At 42.8% G+C, this 21,405-nt stretch overlaps 1 protein-coding gene across 1 annotated transcript in view; it reads left to right on the forward strand.

The window, feature by feature from the left end:
* Nucleotides 1-21,405, forward strand: part of lmo3 (LIM domain only 3) — a 53,295-nt gene that overhangs the window by 22,564 nt on the left and 9,326 nt on the right. Inside the window, exon 3 of the mRNA XM_005933815.3 lies at nt 16,785-16,910. Coding sequence (XP_005933877.1) covers nt 16,785-16,910 — 126 coding nt within the window. The remainder of the gene's footprint in view (nt 1-16,784; nt 16,911-21,405) is intronic.

Genomic DNA, 21,405 nt, shown 5'->3' on the forward strand with positions numbered 1-21,405 from the left:
ATAGTCGACTAATCGTGGCAGCCCTACAACGTACTCCAAATCAACACCAGCAAGACAAAGGAGATGATCATAGACTTCAGGAGGAAGTCACCCCCTACAACACCGGTGAACATCCAAGGGAAAGACATTGAGATAGTGGACTCTTATAAGTACCTGGGTATTCACCTCAACAATAAACTGGACTGGACAACAAATACAGACGTCCTGTAGGGCCAGAGTCGACTCCACCTGCTGAGCAGACTGAGGTCCTTCGCAGTCTGCAGGACTCTGTTAAGGACCTTCTATGACACTGTGGTAGCATCTGCCCTTTTCTATGCAGTGGCCTGCTGGGGGAGTGGATGCACGGACAGGGACAGGAGCAGGATTGACAAACTGGTGCGGAGGTCTGGCTCCGTGCTGGGATGTCCCTTGGAGTCTGTGGATGTGGTTGGTGAGGGGAGGATGTTAGTAAAGCTGACATCCATCATGAACAACCCACATCACCCACTGCATGAGTCTGTGAGTGGGCTGAGCAGCTCCTTTAGTCAGAGACTGAAACACCCTCACTGCAGGAAGGAGCGCTTTCGCAGATCATTCATCCCAACAGCAGTTAGACTCCATAACTCCTCAATCACGATGTCATGAGTCACTGGACACTGAACATCCACGGTCACCACTTCATGCATAATGGACCTTCCATGACCTTCCAAGCTATATAGTTTATGTCTTCCATATTTCCAAACCATAATCACATACTGTGTATGCTACCATTGTATATAGTGTATCTTACTTTTTTTCATTGATTGTACTTAATTGTACTTTTGTATTTCCTTCATATATCTGTACCTGAGCTGAGGTGACGCAAAAATTTCCCCGTTGTGGGATCAATAAAGTCTTATCTTATCTTATCTTATTCTCACTATTTTCTATGCATTGAAATCAATGCATTTCTCAGTGTTTACTAAACACAACATTGATATCAAACCTCATTGTTAATCCTCATGGGCACCGTTTGTAGAGTGAAACATGCTGAAATTAACTGCAACATTTTTTCACATTTAGCTCAAAACCGTACAAAAAATGTTTTTTTCAAGTCATTCTTTACAACATTTAGCAAAATACTGGTAATACCAAAATCTGACCCCTACCAGCACACTTTTGCACCGGAGGTTTTCATAAAGCTTTTATTTATTTTAATTATTTTAGATTTAACATTTAACATTAAAACTGTTTTTTAAATATAAAAACTTAGAATTATTTTACTAAATGTTGTAAAAAAATGACTCAAAAAAGACATGTTTTTGTAAGGTTTTGAGCTAAATGTGGAAACATGTTGCCGTTAACTTCAACATGTTTCACTTTACAAACGGTGCGTCAAATAATCCTCATGGTGGCAAAAACATCTGTTTGGCTGTTAAAACAGTCAAACAACAGTCAGCAAGAAGGAAAGCTTGGGGTCCTCCTGGCTTGTATCAGGTTAGGCTCTTAACACGGTCTCTGCCAATAATGAAATATTACAACAATCAATGTTTTCACATCATGCAATAATGTACATTCCTACCAAAAATGTGCATATTCTGTGCAGCGATTCATGAGCCACTGTTAAGTTCATAACCATACTCAGCTGGGAAAAGTGTTCTGAGTAAAGCAATGCTAACGCTAGTATCAGCCTTTTTTCTTCATCTTGTGACAAAAACTTGATCTACATTTGTGCTACAGAAAGCTTCTTAGAGGATTGTCATCGTTGGGTTTGACCAGGCCCGGGCTTTGCTCAGATTCATTATCAAGAATTTATTTGTCTGCCTTTTCTTTGTCACACATTGTGCTTCATCACCGCATTTTCAACCAATAAGGAGCCAAGACACTCCAGCAAATGTAGGTGTTCCTGTGCATAATGCCTCACTGTGATATATAGATAAACATAATTTCCTTCCATAAAGTATTCTGATTCTGATATAAAGGCTGTTTGTACTTAGGAATAAATATAAAAAGACATTGTTTCTGATGGCTTGTTACAGTGAGAGCAACAATTGGCTTGTCAATCAATCATATTTATCATTTTTCAGGTCACAACAAGCTTCAGCTTCATTTTGCATCAAATTTGCTTTTAAGTTAAATTATATACATTTAATATTTTAAGCATAAAAGTAGTCTCATAACTTGTTTGTAAATACTGTGTGACTATGTCATGTTATGTCATATGCTAGAGGGTCACATGGCATTTAGCATAACACAAGCTAATTTGTCTATCTGTGCAATTTCCACCTTGCAGCTCAGTGAGGTGGCACAGAGATGTTAAAAGCACCCAAAACACCCTATAATTGTTCTGTTGTGTCAAGGGAAGCTTGGCTGCCATTAACCTCCCAATACCACAATTCACTTCACACATTTAGCGATTACCTTCCCAATAATGCTTCAGTCTGAGTGTTCTGGAGTTCCTGTAATTAAATTGGGCTTTTCACATGTAAGCTAAAATGCTAAAGGATCAAATTGGGTGATCTTAATCACAAGCGAATAACTTTGAAGGAGGGTCACGTGTGCTGGATGTCTGTCTCACATCCTGATGAGATGGGCCACATTAACTGAAGAAGAGGTCGAGAGCAGGACGCTTTTCTGTTTTGTATAATTTGATGGGGAAAATGGCGCACCTTCAACGACAGTTATTATTTAGCCTGTATTCAAACTATTAACCAATCATATTTTAAAGAGTCTTCATGAGAGACCCACGTGGAGACGTTGGAAAGTTAGGAAGAGAAAGACACATTGTTCCTTCCACTGGATTTTTGATCATTGTGTGTAGTGTGTCGTCAGTGATGTTTGGGACAAAGACACACTATTTGTAGTTTTTCCTCTGTGCAAACAGTCAGTATGTGACTAAACTGAAGCTTTAATTCATTTTGCCAAGATTGGAAGCCAGTTTATACCCTGTTCCCCATTTTTAGAGGTTAAAATTTTAGAGTTTTATGGCCAGATCCGTCCTGACGCAGACATGGTATATGACGTGGTGAATTTTTATTTATATTTTTTCACTGTAAAATGTAATGTAGGCTCCTTAGGAAACCCAAATAAATCTGTCACAGGGACACCAACAATTTTATAATAGGCCGAATAGGCCTGGATTCAGAGATGTGTGGACAGTCACATCAAAGTTGTGGGTTGACTCAGCATCCAGTGAACTGGAACTGTGGAATCGATACCCTTCAATCCAGGCTTGTGTCGGACGGGTTTCTCTGAGTTTCTGATGACCTGGGCAGGTGCACAGGGCAGGGATCTTCTCTGAAACCATCCCAACTGTACTGTGGGGCTCCACATGCCCCAGGTACCACACTGAGATCTGGAAAAATACACATTTTACAGGTGATCGTTTTAATCCAGCGGTCCCCAGCCTTTTTTGCGCCATGAACCGGTTTATGTCCAACAGTCTTTTCATGGACCGGCCTTTAAGGTGTCGCGGATAAATACAACAAAATAAAACCAGTACCAAAAAAAAAGAAGATTCATTCATAACACCTGGGAAAAGACCCAGGAAAACTGAGTTAACAATAAAAACGATTTAAAAAAAAAATAACGATAAAAACTCTGAAAACCATAAATGTCACACCTGAGCCTCAACTCTCACAGCCCGGTACCAAACGACTCACAGCCCGGTACCAGTACAACCTCCAACAACCTTGCTTCATGTTCTTTCAGGGTTTTGTAGAACACAGTCAACAAGTCATTGAGGAAACTAGTACCTCTTTCAACTGCCTATCCACCATGCATGGTCTGTTAGTCTTTGAAGTTTGCTTTGTGCATTTGTCAGACCTTGAGGCATGCAGTTAAATTCACAGAAGCCCAGGGGGCAGATGAAAGCAGCCTTGGGTTTATCTGCTTCCTCAATCTGATAATAAACAGACTTTAGGTCAAGAAAACCCCAAGCTGGCCCAAAAACCCAACCAAAGTGGCTTCCAGATTGGGAAGTGTGAACGCATCCTTTATCGTCTGAAAGTTGAGTTTCCTATAGCGTATGCACAACCGGATTACCACAATAGGTGAAGAGAAAGGAGACTGACTTTCTGATTACTTGAATATCAAGAAACTCTTGAACGTGCCTGCAGAGAGCTTCGATGTCCTGAGGCTGTATCGGACAAGCACAGTGTTGTTAACCTGTTGAGCCCCAACGCCCCCGGTACCGGGGCAGCAGGAGAACATCTGGTTTTACGAGCTGTGCCTCCAGGTCTGGTAGAAACATCAGAATCTCAGCTAAAAGCTCACAAAACAGTTTCCTTGAATTTCCGGGTCTTCAGGTGTGTGCTCACACACGAGGACCCACACCAGATTCAGATCATCATCACAACTGGGAGCTTAACCCTTAAAAACCCAGACCTATTTCTACTTTCATGAAAATTACGGGGGTTGTAAGTTATATCAAATGAATCATATATAACACATTTCTGAAGTTTTTTTTGTAATAGCTCCACCCACTGCCCCAGATCTGAAATGTCACATATGCGTCACATTGGGCATACAAGGTACATTTGTTCCATATTTAGAAAGTAATTCTGTAAACACTTTCTTGCTTTTAAAAACAGAATTCTGTTCTGTGATGGGCCCCCCCTGTGTGATTTCCAAAGGATCAGGCTTGTGGCAACTTCTGCCTGGAAGCTTCTTTCTTTCAGTGGCTTTTGGACACCAAGTAGCTTGCAGTCATGACGGTAAATCAACCATGCGTTGACAACACCGAGCATGGTGGTTTGCCAGAACAGGTAGAGATACCACCTCCGTGACTTCATGTGGTACTTGTACCTTGCAATGCAGGCGTCAAGCAGGTCAATACCCCCCATGAATGTGTTGTACTCCACAATGTGTGGCCTTTTGACCTCAACAAATGCCTTGCCCGATTTGCTCCAGCGACGGACTGCATCTTGAGGCTCAGTTGCACAATAGGATGAGATGAGGGTAACAGATTTGTTGTCATACCACTTCACAATAACCATGCTCTCCTCCTTAGTCACCCTGGCATCAACAGATCCTCTGCCTCTCTGGGCAAGACTTTTTTCATCTTCAAGCTGACAACCTGCTAAGCGATTTCCACGAAGTGTTCCTACAAAGTAGATCTGTCGCTGAAGAAGTGTGAGCACAAGTGGGGCTGAGGAGAAGTTATCAGCAAAAACTTTGTAGTTTTGCTCAGCTGGCAGAGTTTCACACAACTTCACCACAACATCTCCTCCAATCCCAACTAAAGTCTTCTTCCCAGTACCACCTTGATAAACAACAAAATCATGGAGCATACCACAGGATGAGCACCGGGCCCAGGTTTTCAATCCCCAGGGGTGGGGCTTTCCCTTCACATACTGCCTTCTTGGGCTGTGTGTCCCCTTGAAGGGTACCATTTGCTCATCAACAGAGTTGTACTCCTCTGGGACGATATCCAGGCATTGTTTGCGAAACATTTCAAGCCATGGACGGATCTTCCAGCACTTGTCTTCTGCATCTCTGTGTAATAAATCTGTATTGTCAGTGAAATGTAGAGATCCCAACAGGGTTTGAAATCGGTTGCGGGACATGTTATCTGCTACCATAGGACACCTGGTGTCATTTTCCCAGTATGCTCGATTTCCAGGCATTTGGCATAGACCCATCCTCAGATAGAACCAATGAGTATTTCTAGTTCTTTAACAGTGGTATTTACATTTCTCAGATGGTTGGATTTTTGTACACTGTATAAATTTGTTTGTTCCATTAACAACAGCAGCATATCATCTGTGATGAAGTTTTTGAAGTACTCCAGTGGAGTGTGGATCTCATCTGGAGGTTTGGCACAGGGTCCCTTGAATGTGGTCTCAGGGGTTTCGAACGTTTTCTTTCTCCAGGAGAATTTTTGTCCTTTGATAGCTGCCTTGGGCTACCCAGTGTCTATATGGCTGTGGCTCTGTCTCTAAATCACTTGAATCACAACTGTCTGAATCACTGGATTCACTTGATTCATCACTCTCCACATCTTTGTGGGGGATGTAATTAGGGTCTCCAGAATCTTTCACATCCCTCATACTCACTCTCCTCTGCAGTGATAAACTCTAGCGCATCTTGAACACTATATTTTTTCTTTTTATCCATTCTACCAAAGAGTGAAAATGACAAAAAAAATGGGGGGTAATTGAAAAACGCCTCAACAAAGCTAAAGTAAAGTTCCATCACAAATTTAGGTAATTTAATAAATTAGTTATGCTTGAATTTAGTTAAATATGACTGAGAATTAACAACAAAGAATACATTTACTTAAAATAACTGAATGAGCTAAACTGACTAAGCAAATGATCAGTTTTTGTCTTTTTGTGACAAATATGTCACAACATTTTTTTTAAGAAAATTTGGAGTTTAATGCCCGATGTGACATATTTGTCACAGCGATATTTAACAAACTGATTCTAGATCAAATTGTTTCAGACATATTACCAAACTAGGTTACAAATGACCTATGACATCTTATCTAAAGTTTAGAATTGCTGAATGAGTAAAAGCTTACCTTTGCAAAAAGAAAAGAAAGTTTTTAAAATTAGCACAGTGGTCTCATTAGCTAACCAGGCGGACCAAGACTTTGAAAATGGTGTCTTGAACACCCAGAGTGCCTCACTTGTCACATGACTGAACTAGTTTGTGCAGTAGACGTCACTTAGGGACTTTATTAGTTAAAAGTCAAAGTTAAAACCATTATAAATAGTTTTTCTCTAAGTGTAAAGGGGCGGTGACACCAGTGTCACTGTGGGTCCTTAAGGGTTTTAAAGTTGTGACAGCTCGACCAGACAAGTGTGCAATAATAAACCAGCAGTTAACGAGGCAGAGGAGGACTGCTCAACAACAACTGATCATTCTGAAGACCACTGCCTGCTGGGATAACATGAGACGTTCTGCCCTGCAGCTTCACAGTACTATAGTAACTGATGCTGGAGTGATTGGTATGGGCAATTAGCTTTGGCGTTTCAGGGTAAATATCATAGTCTGTTTGTACCTATCAGTAAGAGGCACTCTGAGGCAGCCCAAACATCAAGAACTATGAAAGTTAACCTCAACAGAGACCCAGAAACTCTTGGAAAAGTTGTCTGTGTCTGTCCATTCACTCACAGTGTGCCTTAATGTCCTGCTCTGACATGTGCTGTTCATAGAAAGGTTGGACGATAGCAGTCACATGTGAGCTAGTGCCAAATGGACACACTTATTGATCACTTCAAGTTTGCTCCTGGTTCCAGTCAAGACTTTAGAGCATTCCAGTTGTAAAAAACAATCATTCATGCTTCCTAGATTCATACTTGTGTGTTTGCTGTTAATCTTTATGTGTGTGCGACATTGCACACATTGCACCAGAGACTGGACCTAGTTCACTGGTGTTGCTGGGATAGTTCTGGCTAGAAAACAAGAAATAAACACAAGTTATTTTTTTTAAAGGGTTGCATTGCAACTTAGCTTGACGCCACCAGTAGTTCATTGGTTCTTTAAGCAAATTCTGTAGACGGTAAATAAGTAACAATGTGGCTTCTCTTCTGGACATACAGGTCAGGGCAATGTTCCTCCATGTGGCTCCAGTCTCTGAAAGCAAGCAATAACTCATCGTTAGGAGCGTCCAGTTGCAGATGAGCACTAATAGAGCTTCAGGTTCAGGACTTCCTCAGGACTCCAGGAGGAGAGTCTCAGATTATTCCCACAGTAAATGAAATAAAAATGTGTTAAATAACAATCAGTAGTCATACATGCAGGGTATGTAAACTGCGTGAGTCTGATTAGATCTTCCAACCTTAACATTAACATCAGCACCTGCAGCAGATCCATATTTCTGTTTGCCTTCTCCGTCTTGTGCCTTTCTCAACGTTTGTTTTGCTGGTTTTTGTTGTATTTTAGCATTTAAGCTTTTTTTTGGCTGTGACTAAATTCCAAATCAGACAAAACTGGACAAAGAACAACCCCATTAAAAATCCTGTGGTGAGATGCTAGAAATCCTTTGGCTGTTATTAACCCGGGGTCTGTAATTATGCAGATTGCCATAGATTTCTTTCTGGGTGCCTAGAAGTGAGATCCAGGGGTTGTTCTCAGCACGACAGGCGGATGAGGGAATGGTTGTGCATTACTGAACTTGCCACATTCATCATGTTGACTGATGGCACAGGGAGTCAGTCCCCAGGTCCCGGTGGTTAATGTAGTGGGTAATTAACTGTCATTTGCCTAGTAATAGGCTGATGATCAATGGTTTGTTAGGAAACAAATTCTAATCCAGCAGCTGATGAATGCCTGCTGAGGCTGGAGCAACTGATGTGATAAGAGGGATAGAAGAGATTGGGGTTTGGGGAAGGAAGTGGAGAGCAAGACTGCTATCAGGATTTCAGATGGCTGCTTGAAGCTCTGCTGCTATCAGCAGCTGCTGTCCAAGCTGGATTAATCCAATTGTTCTCCTGTGCTGGAAAACTCAGACGAATGAATGATAGACGGGTCAGCTGATGTCTCTTTATTTATTTAACTGTGCCTGCAGGTCAACAGAGAAGCCGTCACTAGAGCCGCTGTGTCACTCGACCATTTTGGGCTATGTGGTGTGGGACAGTATGGTGAAGTCATGGAAGCTGAATAAATGAGCAAAAACGTGTTTTATCAAGAAAAAGAAACATTTGACCTCTTTAAAGATACATTATTATTCTCAGGTATGAAGCATATGTGATGCCTGGTGTTCTCTTAAAGCACAAGCAACACTGTTCTAGACATGTCCAACCGCTGTACCACCGACAGTCTGGACAAGATGCAGATGACAAATCTGTGTGTAAAATAAGCAACACGTCACCAATTTTCTATTCAGTTCTCACCAGATGTCAGTAATAACCCATCCGATCCACACATGCAAAGAAATCCAACCATATATGTCCATAATTAAGTTAAAAGTAACAATGACACAGGGGAAAGTATTGAACACATGAAGAAAGGCAGATGCATAAAGGCATGTAGAGTCGTGACAGTATCAGTAATTAGAAAGCAGTCCTGCCACTTAGTGCAAATTAAGATCAGCTGATGGCCTATAAAATGTGTCACACAAGAAACACCTCATGGTGAGCTCTCGTAAGACTGTCACAAACTTGTGGTTGCCAAATATACTGTGGCATTGGTCGCACAATAATCTACTGTCGTTCCAGCGAGCACAAGATTTCAGACAGAGTCAGAAAAATGGTCAGAAGAGTTGTCTAAGAGCCGAGGAGCACCTGCAGCTATGGTTGTTTCAAACAAACAATAGGTTCTGCATTTCACCGCCACGTTCTGCATATACCCTCACCGTGCAAGACTCCGGTGCTGAAACGTCATCGAACCTTCGGGACTTTGTGTGGAAGAATGGGCCAAAATCACTCGAACACTCTGTGCGACCAGTTTCACCATACAGGAGGCGTCGTGAAGCTCTCATCACGGCTTCTGCCTGAAGTCTTAAATAGATTCCAGTAAACGTGTTCAATCACTTTTACCCGTCATTGTTATACATCATTTATGGACATCAATGGTTTGGGTTCTTTGTATTCGTTGTTATTGACATGTGAGGAGAATTTTATGTGAATAGCACCTCAGTACTTATTTTACTGCTGTATTTGTTACCAGTGACAGTCTGGTACCATCAGGCCCGGGGTCTTGTACAACTGGTCAAGCAGTGAAAGACGGATGGCAGGTAAACTTCATCCATCCTCCTTCCTCACTGGGTGAGCTGAGGTCTACTGTGCACTACTTGTTTGAACAGCCTTTGGCAGCCAACAGTACAACAAAGACTGAACCCTGCTTAGACTCGGCTTTTTAAGAGACTCCAGGAATACGTTCAAACTGGTAATATGTTCCCATTAGTATAGGTTTGTAGAAGGTTTAGTCTTTTAAGGAGATGGTTGAAGTCATACAGAAAGGTAGGCAATGACGTTTGCATATCATTTTTGAAACATTTAAGTTTTTTAAATTAATTTTTTTGAGTAGAAAATCAAATAATGCATCATTTCAAAATTAACCATTTTCATTCAGACTAATACTCTGTTAGCTAGAGGCAACGCTTATAAAACACTGAGCTGCCGATTAAAGTGCAGCCCCGGGCAAACGTTAAAGATTTGTTTTATTTTTTATATTTTGTAGAATTTAAACAAATCTTTGATAAGACAAAAATATTTTAGTTTAATAGCTGAATATTACAGTTTTGGTTTTTTGGTGGGGGGTGGGGTCTCCTCGAAGCTGATTAATTTGATTTTTTCCCCATTTAGAAAAAAATAATGTTAAATTTATTAAATTTACATTTAATTATTTTCATTTGTTGTGATAACACCGTCTACAAACTTTAATGAGTTGTTGCACTCGGCTGATTGAAAAGTCAATGAAAAGCTAATTTATAGTGTATAGTTAATTCATCGTTTATAATATGCGGTTTACCAGGTAAAACACATGGAGAGATTCCCAAAGAGTGCAACTTTTTATATGAATCCTTTTTTTTTATTATTGAAATTTGAGTGATTATAGTTAAAGTTGGCACGGTGGTTAGCACTGTTGCCGCACAGCAAGCAGGTCCTGAGTTCAATTCCTCCATCAGGCCGGGGTCTTTCTGTGTGGAGTTTGCATGTTCTCCCCGTGTTTGCGTGGGTTCTCTCTGGGTACTCCGGCTTCCTCCCACCGTCCAAAGACATGCAGCTTGTGGGGATAGGTTAATTGATTAATCCAAATTGTCACTAGGTGTGAATGTGCGAGTGAATGTGAGTGTGAATGGTTGTCTGTCCCTGTGTGTTGGCCCTGCGACAGACTGGCGACCTGTCCAGGGTGTACCCCGCCTTTCGCCCTATGACAGCTGGGATAGGCTCCAGCGCCCCCCGCGACCCTGAAAAGGATAAGCGGAAGCGAATGGATGGATGGATGGATGGATGGATAGTTAAAGTTTTGTTCAAAACACACATCTTGGACAAGAACCGATCATATTTGGGTGTGTATGTGCAGCAGCCAGTTAATGTTTGTGCAAACATCACGAGGGAATTTAAAGGCTTTGTTTTAGCATACGATCTTGCACAGTTTGCAATCACTTCTGCATTACGTGAGATAAAATGATACTAATGTCAAGGTTTTGTGCTCTCGTGTTACATTTTAATTCAATCAATCTCAGAGGAAAGTCGTCGGCTTATTTACCGATTTAACCATCCCTCATATCAAACCACCTGAGGACTTTCACCTAAAGTTTTCTAAAGCAAAGTCCTGTGTCAGTTCTGTTCCACTGCACAGGCTGCCATACATTTTCAGGAGGTGAGAAGAGAGCATGGACAGACCCAGAAAATGGCAAAACTGAATACCATTTAGATTCAAACAGAGTCCTGAATGATTTATTTTGAAGGGCAATCATTTATTATCCAAATACTGATCAGCTGCTGAATGACAAAGACCTCACATGTGCCCGTGTACAGTGTGAGGAAGCTACAGTGTAACTTAAGGTTCAAACAGTTGTTGTACAAAGCTGCTGTCCACAAACACTCAGTGTCTCTGCAAGTGGACAAATCAGCAAAAGCTGCCACAGAATCCAGTTTTCTGCAAATCAGAAGAGATGCCACCAAATTTTCATTTCTCCGATGGAAAGGCAAAATTCCTTTAATTAAGGCAACACTAATCCATCAAATTGGTCCTATTTGTTTTTCACCCAATTGCTGTGTAACAAGAGAGATGCTTCACTGTCTGAAGGTATGTTGACAACGGCCCTTAGTTCTGTAGATATTCATATGAGCACAATCTATCTGCTTCTTTGCCTCTGGGAAACATCCTTTCTGAAGGTTAATAAACAACCCTGCATATCCCACGAGTTCATTCATCAGATGATGATCTCTTACAGACTGAGTGGCATGCTGTTTTATCATTTTAACAATGGAGGCTAAAAGTGCCTCCAGAACTCTGCCTAATAGGTTATTTTGTAATATGATTTTGTTATCAGATATGTGTTTGCTCTTGCTAGCCTGGTCTTGGTCACTGTGTAGTAACGAATACTCACATTAATGTCCCTGGAGCAGGGAACACAATAATAAGGTCCTCCCTGGGCAACAGAGCTGGCCACGTCCCATCTATTTCGATGGCACAAGCTGTGGCCCTGCTATTTTTCACTGTGGCGTATTTTTGTGACTGGGGCCATGTATGTCTCAGTGGAAAAATCCTCTCTGACGCCTGTCACTCTCCTTCTCGTTCACCAGAAGCAACAGAAGTATTTGCATCTCCATAATTCTCTTTAGTGAATTTCCCAGAATAATAAAATACATGCGTGAGATACAGATGGAGTCAAACTTGTTCAACGGTGAAAGTAAATCCTGAGCTCAAAGCAGAAATTTCAGTTGACTCATAAAACAACTGTTTCCGAACACGTTCACCAACGAGCCGACCGCTTCAGCTGCACCTGTAGACCTGGTTTAACATCTATGGTCATCTCATCCAGATCAGAGGTGAAACGTCTTCAAGCAACTTAAAGAAGTCCAGACGCTTTTCTTTCCAAGCTCCTTAGACTACGATGACCTGGATGACTGAGAACCTTCACAGATATTCTAACATCTATGAGACGACTAAAAACTCATTTTAAAAAGTATAACGATGTGGAAATAAAGGGAAGACAAATAATTAGGCCTCATTTATAAACAGGGTGTAAGAACAAATCTGAGCATGAACTGCATACAAATATTTTATGTACAAGTTTGTGATTTGTCGCCAGAATAGAACCGAATAGAATAAGACAGCAGGAATAAATAACAAACAGGAGAAATAAACAAAACAACAGGAAGGCCCCTGTTGGAGTGCAGGTGGGAAAGATCTTGGAAGTAGTGCAGATGATTTGGTCTGAGTGTGTGTGTGGCCCGAGCGATGAGGTTACTCAGACCGTGGCTCAGATGGGTGGATGTTTGTTACTAATCCGAATGGCCCAGAGGAGGAAGCTGTGAGTCTGGAGGTGGAGCCGATTCACCTGAGGCGCCGTTCGGAGGGCAGCAAGTCAAACAGGGGATGGGTGCGATGCAAGGGGTCAACTGTGATGCCGCTGGTTTTCCTGAGGCAGAAGAGGCTTACAATATCCTCCAGGGCTGGCAGAGGGCAGCCAATTACTTTTTGGGTGGTGTTAATTACCTTCTGCACAGCTTTCCTGTTCTCAGCAGTTGTCCCTGCGTAACAAACACCCAAGCAGTAAGAGTGGACGCTCTCCACGAGGAGCGGTACGAGGCCAGCAGCAGCTCCTGTTCTAGTTATTCTTCGTCAGGACACGGAGGAGGTCCATGATGAGTTCATTTGTTTCAAGAACGTTCAACATCAGGTTATTTTCGCAGGACCAGCGGGACAAATTCTCTACCGCTGCCTGCACGATGTGTCACCTCTGTCAGAGATGAGCCCAACCACGATGGCTCCAGCAACCTACTTGACGATGACGTTGGCTGAGTGGATTGGTGTGCAGTCATGTGTAAACAGGGGCTACAGTGGGGGGATGAGGACACAGCCCTGCGTCGGGGGGGGGAGCCTGACTGAGGCCAGCTGGGGGATCTGAAGGTGGTCCAGTTTTGTGGTCAGGATGTTGAGGATCATGGAGTTGAATGATGAGCTGCAGTCCACGAAGAGCGTCCTCGTGCAGCTCCTCTTGTTCTCCAGATGGTTCAGCACTGAACACATGTAGAGCTGCCTCGGGTCACAGTAAAATCTGTCTTTTAAACTGAATACTACTATTAGTGGTGGTATAAGAAGTTGTGTTTCCCACTGAAACACTTTATAAAACACAAACATAAGGTGATGCATGTGTCCTCCAAACACACTTCACAAGCATCTCGATTCAGTCACTTAAATTGTATTTGTATCGTACCACATTTCAACATTAGTCACCTGAAGGCGCTCTATATCAGAATCCTCTTTATTTGGCCACGTTTGTGCACACTAATGAAGGATTGGACTGCAGGTCAGCTGCTCCTTTTTCTGTACGTGGACTCCTCATCGTTCTGGATCAGACCGATGGCGTTGTTGTCGTCTGCGAACAGAAGTTTCGCAGATGGCTCTCCTGAGGTGCAATCATTAGTGTAGAGGGAGAGAGCAGACCTCTGGGGTGTGCGATGTAACGCTCCTCAGCCTCACCTGCTGCTGCCTGTCCGTCAGGAAGCTCATGATACAGTCACAGATGGAGGCGGGCACTGTAAGCTGGGTGAGCTTCAGATGGAGATGTCTGGGATTACTTCGTTGAAGGCTGAGCTGAAGTTCACAAACAGTATCCTGGTTGATGTGATGCAGGATGTAATGCAATCCCATACTGAGTGCATCCTCAGCCAACCTGTTTGCCCAGTAGGCAAACTGCAGGGGGCCCAGCAGGTGCTCTGTGATGTAATTTCCATTCTTCCAATGGACTTTGTGACCACAGACTTAAGGGTGACAGGCCTGTAGTACTGTAATCCTGTGAAGGTGGAGCGTTTGAAGCAGGAAGGAACTTCCCACAGCTCCAGAGATCTGTTAAAGATCCGGTTGAAGATGAGGGGGGTTGGTTGACACAGGCTCACAGGCATTAGCGTAACCGGTCCTGGACGCTTTCGGGTCTTTGTCTCTGGAAGAGCAGACACACATCTTCCTCACAGGAAGCGGGTCAGAGGGGCAGGGGAAGGAGGACTCCAATTAGTCTTTTCTGTGGGTGTGGGGTTAGGGTGAGTAGATGGGAGGTATGAGTGGTTGTCTTTCAAGTTTGCAGTAGAAGGTGTTGAGGTCATCAGCCAGTCTGAAATTCTCATCAGGGGGTACTGACTTCTGTAGAGGGTGATGAGCTGTAGGCCTCTCCAAACTGATGCAGGTCGTTGGATCACTGTAGCTGTTAGTTACGCTGATACTGTAAGACTAAGACCCTACAATCATAGAGCCAATGAACAGAACCCCGTTTGTGAGAAACATGCTCTCTCTTTCTAGTCCCTGTCAGTATTTCAGCTGCAGCATTTTGGATCAACAGAAGACTTTCAAGGAGTTTTTAGGACATCCTGATATATCACTATTCAGCAAAGCGAGTCGGTATAACACTTTAGCCTAGAAGTAATAAATGCATGAACTAGTTTTTCAGCATCGCTCTGAGACAGAATATTTTTATACAAACTGGAGTCTATTAGATAGATATGATACAAACCACTGCAGCACAGTACCTGTAATACCTACAGCATGTTCTAATCGCTCTAATAGGATATTATGGTCGACAGTATCGAATGCTGCACTGAGGTCTAGCAGGACAAGCACAGAGATGAGTCCACTGTCAGAGGCCATAAGAAGATCATTTGTAACCTTCACTGAAGCTGTTTCTGTGCTGAGCTCTGAAACCTGACTGAAACTCTTCAAATAAACCTCTGCAGATGATCTGTTAGCTGTTTGACAACTACTCTTTCAAGGATGTTTGATATGAAAGGAAGGTTGGAGATTGGCCTATAATTAGCTAAGACTGCTGGGTCTAGAGATGCTTTTTGAGTAAAGGTTTTATTATTGCTCCCAGGGATTTGATATGTAGCCTATTAATAGAGAGACTGTCATATTTAATGGCAGGACTTCTTTGGGCAGTTTTTTAGGAATGGGGTCTAAAAGATGCGTTGATGGTTTGGAGGAAATAATTACTGAAGTTAACTCAGAAAGATCGACCTGAGGTAGACTTCCGCAGGCACAAGCATTCTCCACTGCAACCACTGAACATCCAAGGTATGGACATTGAGGCTGTGGACAGCTACAGGTACCTTGGTGTTCATCTGAACAACAGACTGGACTGGACTCATAACTCAGACGCCCTCTACAGGAAAGGGCAGAGCAGGCTGTACCTGCTGCGGAGACTCAGGTCGTTTGGGGTGGAGGGCCCACTCCTGAAGATCTTCTATGACTCTGTTGTGGCTTCTGCTATCTTTTATGGTGTGGTCTGCTGGGGCGGCAGCATCTCTGCTGGGGACAGGAAGAGACTGAACAGGGTGATCCGAAGGGCCAGCTCTGTTCTAGGATGCCCTCTGGACCCAGTGGAGGTGGTGAGTGACAGGAGAACGGCGGCTAAGCTGTCATCCCTGTTGGACAACGTCTCCCACCCCATGCAGCAGACTGTGACAGCACTGAGCAGCTCCTTCAGTGGGAGACTGCGGCACCCACGGTGTGGGACGGAGAGATTTCGCAGGTCTTTCCTCCCCACTGCTGTCAGACTCCACAACAAAGACTTTAACTGAACAAACACACACATCCACACATGTGCAATAACACTAAGTGCAATAATCTTTTCTGGCATCGTTGTATTTTTACTCAGTTGTATATAGCATTCGTATTCTATTTTTATCTTATTGTATATTTTTATTCTATTTTATTCTACTGTATATAGTATATTATTTTATTCTATTCTGTACAGCTGTGTACTGTATTTATTCTTATTGTATTCTAATTTTTGCGTCATAACTTTTGCACTGTCCACTTCCTGCTGTGACAAAACAAATTTCCCACGTGTGGGACTAATAAAGGTTATCTTATCTTATCTTATCTTAAATTAAATTAATGTCAGTGCTATTGAAAGTAGCTGTAAGTAATAATGTGTCGGTGAGACGGTTAATTTTTTCTGTAATGATTAAAAGTTTATTTGTGAAGAAGTTCATAAAGTCATTACTACTTGCTTGGCTCAACAGCACTCTCACACTACAATTATCCTTGAATTAATGCACAAAGTATGAAAAATAAAAGCAGGCACGAATTAGAAAACAGTTTTGAGGCCAATTGCTAAGTTAGATATATAAGGAGTTTTCCACTGATTCCTTAATTTGATAACTTACACACATATTTTTGTTTGCATCTGTTCATTTGTGCCTCAGGTTGTTTGGTGTAACGGGGAATTGTGCAGCCTGCAGCAAGCTAATCCCAGCCTTCGAGATGGTTATGAGGGCCAAGGAAAATGTCTACCACCTGGACTGCTTCGCATGCCAGCTCTGCAATCAGAGGTGAGTGGACCAAACTTCTGCTCTTTTCTCATATCTGTACTCATACAAATAGCTGGTCAGGATAGCAAGGCAGTTCAGTACAAGATGCACAAAAAGGAACAATAGCAACACATCATGATGCTCAAGATTTGTTAAAAACAGGGCCATAGTTAGCAGAGATTGGTTTAATTGAATTGCTATAGTTTTTTTTAAACTCATTTAAAAAACAAGAACTGAACAGTTTTCAGTATTTTCTAATTCGCCTCGTTTTCTCTTTTGTGGGATGGCAGAGGCCACAGGAAACACGCTCACAGTTTTATCTACTCAGATCAGAAGATGACTGAGTGGTGATGCAGTTGGTCCAAAAAGCCTTGGAATTTGTTAAACAGTCATATACAGACTCATGAGACATGCATATGAGTATTTAACGTTCAGGGGAGCCCATGAGGTTTCATTTCGCAGAACTTCATTACGATTATGGAAACAGTGGAGGGTTTCTGAAGACACTTTCTGGAGGCAATGGCAAAAACAGAATGTTGCCATATGTATGTGAAGTGTATCGTATCTGTTTGCAAGGTTCTTATGATTCACTTGTTGCTTTTCCACAAATAGCTTTGTTGTAGCCACATGCACACACAAACCAGACATACTAAGCATCCTAAAGGAAAAGAAGTTAGTTATACACAGTTTGCACTGAGCAATTGTTCTGCCACGTCAGTCTTCAGCCTCTCCAATTCAGGGCTCTAGAGTGCGACCAGTTCGCACACACATTCACACACTGGTGATGAAGCTACATTGTAGCCACAGCCGTCCTGGGGCGCACTGACAGAGGCGAGGCTGCCGGACACTGGCGCCACCGGGCCCTCTGACCAAACCAACTTCATTCTAAGTCAAAGACTAGAAAATATGGTGAAGCGTATCTGCCCTTTGGCCTCAGCTGCACGTGCCGAGGTAGGTCTCCCTGCAGAATTGCTTTTCCCTTCATCGGGAGCAGCGCTGGGCTGTTTAAATCACGGACAAACAGTATCCCACATTCTTGACAACATTTTTCTTGTTAAACAAAAGGGGGGCCTAGCAAAAGAAGTTTGGGAACCACTGTATTAAGTTCTGCAGGCTTGTTTGCACAACAAGGCTACAGCATACAAGGGCGATCGTGGCTCAAGAGTTGGGAGTTCGCCTTGTAATCGGAAGGTTGCCGGTTCGAGCCCCGGCTTGGACAGTCTCGGTCGTTGTGTCCTTGGGCAAGACACTTCACCCGTTGCCTACTGGTGGTGGTCAGAGGGCCCGGTGGCGCCAGTGTCCGGCAGCCTCGCCTCTGTCAGTGCGCCCCAGGGTGGCTGTGGCTACAATGTAGCTGCCATCACCAGTGTGTGAATGTGTGTGTGAATGGGTGGATGACTGGATATGTAAAGCGCTTTGGGGTCCTTAGGGACTAGTAAAGCACTATATAAATACAGGCCATTTACCAAAGCCATGTGTATTGCCCTACCCAATGCAGCCTAAAACCTCCCCCACAACAAAGGGTAAGTCTGGAGTGTGCAGATGACCCTCAGTCTTGGGGCTCAAAGGGCCTGGAGCCCGTAAAGCACAGACCAGACATCTCAACGTGGGCCTGCTCCCCCCACACTGGAGAAATCTGAACACAACTTAATCTTCCTCAAGCAAAAGTACAAGCCGCTCGTACAATCGATCACGTGACTCTTCAGGGAGTGGTTCCAAGCTCAAATACACAGAGCAGCCATCAATAACAGCACCCAAGACAGAGGTGTGGCAAAAGAGGTGGGCTGAACCAAACAGACCACCGCTGTCTGTAGCCTTTTGTTAGCTAATGTCCGCTCTCTCAAAAACAAGATGGAGCGAAGAACCAGGGAAAGATTCCAACATGAAACCAGTGTTGTCCTGTCATTTTTACAAAAACCTGGACTGCTGCAAGTGTGCCAGACTCAGCCATCTATCTACAGACCCACTCCACTCACTGTGGAGACGACACACTTGCCTTGAGTACAAATAAAGGTGAAGGTGTATCAGTTTATGTTAAGGAGAGATGGTGTGTGGATATTCAGGTGGTGGAGATTGTTGAGCAAACATCAAAATGCTGATGGTGAAGTGCAGACCTTTTTATTTACTGAGGGACTTCAGTGCTGTGTCTGTACTTCCTGTTTACATCCTGCAGTAGCCTGACATTATCACCAAACATGAGACTGCTCACCCACATGTTTGTTGTTTTAACAACTACAACTTCTTGACTGTGCTTTCAAAGTCCCGTCAGCGTTCTGTAGCAACATGAGAAGGCTGTGCCCCAAACCCAGCTCCTCAAACAGCCCCTCCAGTAAATAAAATATTAAAGTTTGGAGTGAAGACACTGATTTGGTGCTTTAGGACGGCTTCAATGCCACAAACTCGGGTGTGTTTAAGATTGCTGCCTTAAAAAAGAGCAGTTCTGATTTACAGGAATATGAAACGGTGGTTAATAGCTACATCAGCACATGCACTGACAATATTTTCCCAGGCAAACGCTGTAAAATATTTCCAAATCAGAAAAAGCACCTCAGCAACTTTAACATCAGTGGAGATGAATAAACTCATTGTGGTATGAATGGGACCATCATGGTGGGGACGCTCTCTAGCACGTTTCTAAAGGGGCAAAATCGACTGCCTTGCCATAAATACAGGACACTACCCCAGCACACAACATTTCATTTTTAATGCAGTTGAGTGTTATTTTTGTTTTTACACTTATTTAAATTTTGCTGATTTTTAGGTTTGTCTTTTAATGGTCTGGGGTCTCTGTGGGGAGGGGGGATGACAGCAGGGAGGACTAAATGTCTGCATCCTGGTCCCAACTCTGGATACTTAACATGCTTTAGAAATGAGAGCTGCTCCACCTAAAGTGGGATTGATCTGAGACCAGGTTTTCTGCAGAAAGTTTCCTGATCGTTTACTTTCTGGACATCATTCAGACATCAGCAGACCCGGGCAGGTCAGCCCTTCTCTCCCACATTAAAATACATTTAAGCCAGCGTACATATCTCCTCTTTATATTAGGGCAGTTCATAAACTGTCAAATAAAAGTAGTGTGTCTCATGTATGTTGTAGACTGAAAGCCCCATGTAGATGCCTCTTCTCATGTTGTGTGTAGAATAAAGGACCCAAATTCAAATTTCAGAGGCAGACTTGATAAAACAAGAGTCGACCCGTTTATTTGGCTGATGGAAACATAACAGAAAAAATAAGATAAAAGTAACAGAAGCACAGAAACACACGGGGAACAGTTTGATGCATGAAAACACAACGAGACACAACGAGGCTAATCAAGAGAAGAGGAAACAGGTGGGCAACACAGCTAAAATAATTAAGAGAAAAAAGGTCATTAAAACTAAAAACTACCAAAATAAAACAAAGAAAAAGACAGTGCCAACCACAATGATAAAGCAAAAACTATTCTACCCGTCTACAGGTAGGCTGTTATTTTAGCATCAACAATTTTCAACAGTGTGTTACTGTAGAGACTACCTTACATATAAAGCTCCTGCCTGCCTGTTGTTGTGATTTCTGTCGTCTAAAAGTCTATAAGTCAACAATGCTGAGGTCAGCACTAACTGGTAACACGTTTTAAAGTCTGGTCTTAGCTGGTCTCTGAAGCATAAACCTGGATTACCTGGGTGACCTTTTGTTTTTTCAGCTTAAGATCTGTTCTGACATCTTACTGAAGTTTCTCTGAACAGTTTCTTTGCATTGTTAGCATGGAGATGTGTTACTGTTCTGTGTCTGGCACACTCATCTGATGCACTGTTCACTTATATTAATTTTATCGCCTCCATCAAACATGAAAGTCCCCTTGACCCATGGACCCTTCAATAAAGCAATTTTATAAATGACGCAGAAATGTCTCAGTGGTGCACCAGAACATGTGAAATCTGATAAATAAACGAGCTGACACAGAGATCATTCGAGGTTATGAAGTCTAATTATTCCCCAGTCCTGCAGACTGGTTAGTTAGAGGCTATGCTGAAGTTTTAAAGCTGAATTCCTACACCCGGGTTTGGATGTACCACTACTCACGCACAGTCATTCAGGCATGTCTTCATGCCATTAGTAGGTCTGTGAGTACACCCAGCCCACTGTATCCCACAGATTAAAGACAGAAAACTCAAAGTCAGTCATTACTCTGATTTCATACACATCTCACTGCAGGACTCTAATGGCCACTGCCATGTTTAACTGTTAAAGGGCCATGCTTATGTGATAGGGCTGTTAGTGCAGAGCAAAGATGTAGAGACTGGATTAGAGAACTTATTTAATATTAATCTTATTTCCAGCACGCACGGCTCACTAGCTGCAACCACCAATATGGCTCTCTGCCCCTTTAGCACACCTTTCTCTGGCCTTAAATACTTCTAATTGCTGATGGGAGTCAGCTGTGCAAAAAGGCAGGAGAGCCAGCAGGACACACCCACACGGGCAGTTTCACGAGGTCCTGCTGGGCGGTAACAGTCATCACCATTATTAAACTGAA

Source organism: Haplochromis burtoni, unplaced genomic scaffold (assembly GCF_018398535.1).
Source record: "Haplochromis burtoni strain Fernald_Lab_line unplaced genomic scaffold, NCSU_Asbu1 Contig_173, whole genome shotgun sequence".
NCBI lineage: Eukaryota > Metazoa > Chordata > Actinopteri > Cichliformes > Cichlidae > Haplochromis > Haplochromis burtoni.